This window comes from Oncorhynchus keta, chromosome 23 (genome assembly GCF_023373465.1).
Source record: "Oncorhynchus keta strain PuntledgeMale-10-30-2019 chromosome 23, Oket_V2, whole genome shotgun sequence".
Lineage (NCBI taxonomy): Eukaryota > Metazoa > Chordata > Actinopteri > Salmoniformes > Salmonidae > Oncorhynchus > Oncorhynchus keta.
In genome coordinates, this window is record NC_068443.1 from 14,794,913 (window position 1) to 14,802,703 (window position 7,791).

The 7,791-nt window shown below is 40.6% G+C and overlaps 1 protein-coding gene across 1 annotated transcript; it reads right to left on the reverse strand.

The window, feature by feature from the left end:
* LOC118401655 (C-C motif chemokine 2-like) lies at positions 1–1,681 on the reverse strand. The gene is made up of 3 exons (XM_035799246.2): positions 1,482–1,681; positions 1,160–1,274; positions 1–955 (listed from the first exon to the last, which is right to left on the reverse strand). The coding sequence occupies exons 1-3, from the start codon at positions 1,657–1,659 to the stop codon at positions 709–711; spliced, it is 540 nt and encodes a 179-aa protein (XP_035655139.1). The 5' UTR covers positions 1,660–1,681; the 3' UTR covers positions 1–708.
* Positions 1,682–7,791: the final 6,110 nt, after the last annotated feature.

Consider the following 7,791-nt stretch of genomic DNA (forward strand, 5'->3'; position numbering starts at 1 on the left):
TGGTTGTATTTACTTCACTTTAATTTCACTAAGAGTTTTAAAGGACATCACATGATATTGTACAGTGCACATCCATTACTAATGTCTGGCAACCATCTGGGTGATGTTTGACAGCCGTTTTGCACAAGAACCATCACCAGATGGACAACAAATCAACCCTTACAAGGAAACATTATACATTACTTAGGCATACTGGCAAATAGCCAGCAAATTTAAGTGAATTTGGAAGTGAATAGAAGTGAATTTAATTGATTCATTGATTACTTGATAAATATATTAAGATACTCGGTAACACTTTATTTAGATAGTCCATCTGTAGATGCTCTATCATCAACATTTCAAAAAGTTATTTAATAACCTTAACACTTATTCTAACCCTAAACTTAACCCTTACCTTAACCCTAACCCAAACCTTAACTCTCACCCTGTCCTTTATTATAAACCTAACCATTACCCTCACCGTCACCTTAGCAAGCACTTGCTTATCAAAAGATTGTTTGTTGATAGTATGTCCATCTTAAACATCTACAGATGGACTACACAAATAAATTGTCACCAGATATTCATTAAAGTGACATAAATATTGTACATTGTAAAAAAAATAATAATAAAAAAAACAGTGTTATAAACACAGCATTTTGAGAATGTTCAAATATTCAAAGTCCATGGTCTAATTTACTATGAGGTAACTGGAACATTCTATGTTCTTCATTGTCTTGTGGTGAGAGTCGTTGGCCATTGAGATGCAATTTTGGGGTTGTGAGCTGAAAATGTTGTTTTGTGAGGGTTGTATTTTGCTGGTTGTGCGCCGGTGGTCGTAGTAGTAGTAGTTGATGTGATGTGATGTTTTCTCAGTGTGTGAGGCTTGTTCTTATTGTCCAGATACTGCATGGTTTTCTTTGCCCAGGGGTTGGAAGGGTCAGAGCAGATTCGTATGCCTTTCACTGTGACAAACCTGGGGGGGGATGGTCACAACAGAGACACACAATCAGGACTTTAACACTTTCCTTGTACTCGGTGCTCCTGTATGTAATGCATATGGACGCATCATAGTGTCTTCTATCCCCCGTAGTGCATTTATCAAATGTTCACTGCTTGACTTGATTGAAACATTCACAGCAGCTCAAATAAACATCTATGAGAGGTTATAAGTACTTACGTCACTGCCTTGATGTTACACATGGCTGTGTCTTGTATGTAGTAGCGCTTGATCAGGTCACGACGCACCATAGTGCCTTTCATCTCTATACAGCACGGAGTTACTGCTCCACTGGCTAGAAGCGAGAGAAGAGTTTCATCATCATCATCATAATCATCCATTTACATTGTAGTTAAAACACATTATTTTCAAGGATTTTAACCTAATCATTGCCATTATCATCAATTTGAATCATAAATGTACTTCATATGCTAAAACAAACAGCATATTAAGTGAAATCTGACACAATCTAATACAATGCATGATAAGAATATACACGCACCATGAGAAGAAGAAATGGACATCAGTAGAGTTGTGCTGAAGAGGAGCAAGAGAGAGCGGAGGCCCATCATTCTGTCTGAATCGCTCACTCTGAGAGTTTGCAGATGCGTGACTTTCACCAGAACTACAGCTCTTTTTAAGCCCATCAACACCACACACTCATACACAGAGAGAGACATGCCATACACAAATACTTTCCTACACTCAGACAGCATCAAAATCTGGTTTCCTCCCACAGACCCCCCTAACTGTCTCCCCCCCCACTCTCACTCTCTCTCATCACTGATGACAGGACAGATTTCCATTCCTGTAGCAATAGATTTCTAGTTATACTGAGAGACTGGTTTAATGCATGTGCAGAAGGAAAAACAGAGAGAAGTGCTGTTTTGGTAAGAAATGGCATGACAAACTGCATAACTGTGTCTTAGTATTGGTGTTGGTAAGAGGGTTGAATGAAAGCCCCATGTACTATAGCATTTGAGGCTCAGCGCAAGGTAAGGTGAGAACACAATTTTAGGAGGTGTCACACACCCAAATGGAAAATTGGGTTTGAGTGGGATGTTAAACAATTCACACCCCAACCCTGACAAACTGAAAAGATTAAGGGAGATTTAATAGTGTACAGTAGTGGTGTTAGTTTCTACTGCGGCAGATGACAAAAACTGAAACTTCACTCACTGTGTGGGTGTCAGTGACTTACCACAACCGTAAAAAAATATGTCAGAAGTTTCCAATTACATTTTCTCTTCATATCACCAGTTTGCAGCAGTGAAAATACATGTAATCAAGTCATATACACCCAAATACAGTATGCTACAATTGTAGGATCTTAATTTGAGCACTTTTGTTTCAGAGAATTTTTGCTGCACGGCAGGAAATGAAAACTTGTAGTGTATTCAATGTTTTAAAACTTCTTCAGGCTAGGGTCCTTTTTTCTGAATTTCCGACTGACTGACGTGCCCTAGGTAAACCGCCTGTTACACAGGCCCAGAAGCTAGGATATGCATATAATTGATACCATTGGATAGAAAACACTGTTGTTTGTAGAAATGTTAAAATAATGTATGAGACTATAACACAATAGATATGGTAGGAAAAAATACAAAGAAAGACCAACCCAAATTGTTTTTTTTGAGACCCCATGCTCTTCCGATGGAACGTATAGGGTCATATCCAAATCCAGCTCCCAGATTGCAATACCTACGGCTTCCACTAGATGTCAACAGTCTTTGTTCAAAGTTTCAGGCTTGTTTCCTCCCAAACAAGGAAACATTTTGAGTTTTAGTACTGTAAGTCAGAGTTGGAAATCAGGAGGACGCGCACATGCTAATTTTGCTTTCCTATTGAACATACTTCTTTCTGTATGAAATATTATAGTTTAATTACATTTTAGGTTACCTGAGGATTGATTGGAAAAATATTTTGACTTGTTTTAACAAAGTTTAGCGGTAGCTTTTTGGATTCCTTTCTCTGCATGTTGAACGAGTGGATTACACAAATCAATGGCGCCAACTAAACTGACTTTTTGGAATATAAAAAATTATTTTATCTAACAAAACGACCATTCATGTTGTAGCTGGGACCCTTTGGATTGCAAATCAGAGGAAGATTTACAAAAAGTAAGTGAATTTGAATCGCTATTTGTAATTTTATGACGCCTATGCCGGTGGAAAAACATGTTGATATGTGACGCAGTCCACAAACAATCACATGGCATGCTTTCGCTGTAATGCCTATTGTAAATCGGACAATGCAGTTAGATGAAGAAGAGTTTAAGCTTTTAAGTACCTAATAGTTTAATATCCATAAGTTTATGATTATTTATTTGAATTTGCGCGCCCTCCAATTCCACCGGGAGTTGTCGACAGGTGTCCGGCTGGCGGGACGCCTAGCCCCAAGAAGTGTTTTAACTTCTTGCGTCGAGCCATCCCGGAACCGGTATCGTGACTACAGCCTCAAGCTCATTACCATAACGCAACGTTAACTATTCATGAAAATCGCAAATGAAATGAAATTAATCTATTTGCTCTCAAGCTTAGCCTTTTGTTAACAACACTGTCATCTCAGATTTTCAAAATATGCTTCTCAACCATTGCAAAACAAGCATTTGTGTAACAGTATTGATGGCTAACGTAGCATTTAGTGTAGCATTTAGCGTTAGCATTCAGCAGGCAACATTTACACAAAAAAACAGAAAAGCATTCAAATAAAATAATTTACCTTTGAAGAACTTCAGATGTTTTCAATGAGGAGACTCAGATAGCAAATGTTCAGTTTTTCCTGAAAGATTATTTGTTTAGGACAAATCGCTCCGTTTTCTGCGTCACGTTTAGCTACGAAAAAAACCTGTATCCAGGATTGTGTAAATCTATCCGCAAGCTCATTAGCATAACACAACGTTAACTATTCATGAAAATCGCAAATGAAATGAAATGAATCTATTTGCTCTCAAGCTTAGCCTTTTGTTTACAACACTGTCATCTCAGATTTTCAAAATATGCTTCTCAACCATTGCAAAACAAGCATTTGTGTAACAGTATTGATGGCTAACGTACCATTTAGCATTAGCATTCAGCATGCAACATTTTCCACAAAAACCAGAAAAGCATTCAAATAAAATAATAAACCTTTGAAGAACTTCAGATGTTTTCAATGAGGAGACTATGTTAGAAAGCAAATGTTCCGTTTTTACAAAAAATATTATTTGTGTCGACTAATAGCTCCGTTTTGTTCATCACGTTTGGGTAAGGAAAAAATAATAATAATAAGTCATTAAAACGCAAACTTTTTTCCAAATTAACTCCATAATATCGACAGAAACATGGCAAACAGATGTTTAGAATCAATCCTCAAGGTGTTTTTCACATATCTATCGACGATAACTGCCACGATGGATTTTTACTTTCTCTTCTGAAGAAATGGAACGCGCATGGACCTACAGATTACGCACACAGGACACCGGGCGGGACACCAGGTAAATGTAGTCTCTTATGGTCAATCTTCCAATGATATGCCCACAAACACATCACAATGCTGCAGATACCTCGGGGAATAGACAGAAAGTGCGGGCTCATTCCTGGCGCATTCACAGCCATATAAGGAGACATTGGAACACAGCGCCTTCAGAATCTGGGGCATTTCCTGTATGAAACTTCATCTTGGTTTCGCCTGTTGCATTAGTTCTGGGGCACTCACAGATAATATCTTTGCAGTTTTGGAGACGTCAGAGTTCTGTCTTTCCAAGGCTGTCAATTCCATGCATAGTCAAGCATTTTTTCGTGACAAAATATTGCGCTTAAAACGGGCACGTCTTTTTATCCAATAATGACACAGCGCCCTGATAGGTTCAAGAGGTTAAAAACCTTTTAAAAATGTTTTACTTGTTTTGCCATAACAAAACATTTAATAATTTTAATCCACATAATAATTAACATCTCCTTTTGCTGCAGGATTATTTTCCGGCTGTAGCAAACTGGCTCAAATTAAGAAACTATATCTGTACTGTTACAATATAAACCATTTACCAATAGCTAATTGACTATTTCATAATGGTTTATCAAATCAAAGTGTGTTTGTCACATGTGCCGAATACAAGAGGTGTAGACCTTACAGTGAAATGCTTACTTACAAGCAGTTGTAAGAAGATACCCCCCAAAAGTAAGAGATAAGAATAACAAATGATTACAGAGCAGCAGTAAATAACAATAGCGGGGCTATATACTGGGCTTATGGCTTGGGGGTAGAAGATATTTAGGAGCCTCTTGGACCTAGACTTGGTGCTCCGGTACCGCTTGCCATGCGGAAGCAGAGAGAACAGTCTATGGCTGGTGTCTGATAATTTTTAGGGCCTTCCTCTGACACGGCCTGGTATAGAGGTCCTGGATGGCAGGAAGCTTGGCCCCGGTGATGTACTGGGCGTTACGCACTACTAGTGCCTTGCGGTCGGAGGCCGAGCAGTTGCCATAACAGGCAGTGATGCAACCAGCCAGAATGTTCTCGATGGTGCAGCTGTAAAACCTTTTGAGGATCTGAGGGGAAATAGGTTTTGTCATGCTCTCTTCCTGACTGTGTTGATGTGGTTGTTGGTGATGTAGATGCCAAGGAAGTTGAAGCTCTCAACCTGCTCCACTACAGCCCCATCGATGAGAATGGGGGTTTGCTCATTCCTCCTTTTCCTGTAGTCCACAATCATCTCCTTTGTCTTGGTCACATTGAGGGACAGGTTGTTGTCCTTGCGCCACACAGTCAGGTCTCTGACCTTCTCCCTATAGACTGTCTCATCATTGTTGGTGATAAGGCCTACCACTGTTGTGTCATCAGCAAACTTAATGAGGGTGTTGGAGACGTGCCTTTGCCGTGCAGTCATGAGTGAACAGGGAGTAAAGGAGGGGACTGAGCACACACCTCTTAGGAGCCCCCGTGTTGAGGATCAGTTTGGTGGATGTGTTGTTACCTACCATTACCACCGGGGGGCGGCCCGTCAGGAAGTCCAGGATCCAGATGCAGAGAGAGGGGTTTAGTCCCAGGGTCCTTAGCTTAGTGACGAGCTTTGAGGGCACTATGGTGTTGAACGCTGAGCTGTAGTCAATGAATAGCATTCTCACATAGGTGTTCCTTTTGTCCAGGTGTGTAAGGGCAGTGTGGACTGCAATAGAGATTGAATCATCTGTGGATATGCTGGAGTGGTATGTAAATTGGAGTGGGTCTAGGGTTTCTGGTGTTGATGTAAGCCATGACCAGCCTTTCAAAGCATTTCATGGCTACAGATGTGAGTTCTGCGGGTCGGTAGTCATTTAGGCAGGTTAGTCTTAGTGTTCTTGGGCACAGGGACTATGGTGGTCTGCTTGAAACATGTTGGTATTACGAGGTTGAAAATGTCAGTGAAGACACTTGCCAGTTGGTCAGCGAATGCTCGGAGTACATGTCCTGACAATTTGTCTGGCCCTGAGGCCTTGTGAATGTTGACCTGTTTAAAAGGTCTTACTCACATCGGCTGTGGAGAGTGTGATCACAGTCGTCCAGAACAGTTGATGCTCTCATGCATGTTTCAGTGTTAGTTGCCTCAAAGCGAGCATAGAAGTTATTTAGCTCGTCTGGTAGGCTCGTGTCACGTGGGCAGCTCTCGGCTGTGATTCCCTTTGTAGTCTGTAATAGTTTGCAGGCCTTGTCACTTCCCACGAGCGTCGGAGCCTCTTCAGTACCATTCGATCTTAGTCCTGTATAGATGCTTTGCCTGTTTGATGGTTCGTCAGAGGGCAAAGAGGGATTTATTATAAGCTTCCGGGATAGAGGCCCGCTCCTTGAAAGCGGCAGCTCTACCCTTTAGCTCAGTGCGAATTTTGCCTGTAATGAGTAATCTATAAGCAACCACTGGATGTCATAAGGTGAATGCACCAATTTGTAAGTCGCTCTGGATAAGAGCGTCTGCTAAATGACTTAAATGTTAAATGTCTGTTGGGGATAGGGCTGTCTACTGCCCCCGCTGGAGTAATTGCGTGCCCATAGTAAACATAAATTATTTTGGTCAAAAGTTGCTAATATATGCAAATAAAAAATATTATTGAATAGAAAACACTCTAAAGCTTCTAAAACCGTTTAAATTATGTCTGTATGTAAAGCAGAACTCTCAGGGCAGTCATTCTCCCAAAATCTCTCTTGTCATCAGAAAAGTTGGCCCAACTTTGATGTCATCGCTCCCACCCTTCCCAAGCACTTACAGGTCTGGGAACAGTCTCTTTGTCTTCAGTTCCATGTCTGCTTCCAATGGGGCTTCTCATTGTGAGAATCGCGCGCTCACGAGAGTTTTGGCGGGCCGAAACCTTTCGGTCACGCGAAAAAACAGGTCACTTTCATGTGCGCTCTGCTCCGGTCCTGTCTTTTTTCCAAGATCGATTATACAATGCATGCGTTTCTGTTCGTCCTCACGATTGCTGCACACCTTTATAACATGTTAAAGCTTGATTATGAACTTAGTTTGATAAGTTTAGTGGACATATAATATGTAAGTTTGACGTTTTGGTGCGCATCCACTTGACTTTTGGCTACATTTCAACCGAAATGTGTTGTGTTTGAGAACCGAAAGACACAGACTGCAAAACTAAACGCTGTTTTTGGTAAGTATAATTCCTTCCAGGTCTTTTGATGGAAGAACAGCAAAGGTAAGGGAATATTTATGTGGTAAATTTGGGTTTCTGTGGACTCCAAGATAGAGGAGCCATAATGCTACTTTTTGAGCGCCGACTCATAGTATGGCCTAGTGAACGAAACCGGTAACGTTAAAAATAAATGTAACACACTTCTTCTGAATGCAA

Bases quoted from the DNA above. Each gene is read 5' to 3' on its own strand.
- LOC118401655 (XM_035799246.2), bottom strand. From the start codon at position 1,659: ATGTCTCTCTCTGTGTATGAGTGTGTGGTGTTGATGGGCTTAAAAAGA. The intron at 1,275-1,481 runs GTGCGTGTATAT...TCTCGCTTCTAG, and splicing joins GTCCATTTCTTCTTCTCATG to CCAGTGGAGCAGTAACTCCG. The intron at 956-1,159 runs GTAAGTACTTAT...ATCCCCCCCCAG, and splicing joins TGTAACATCAAGGCAGTGAC to GTTTGTCACAGTGAAAGGCA.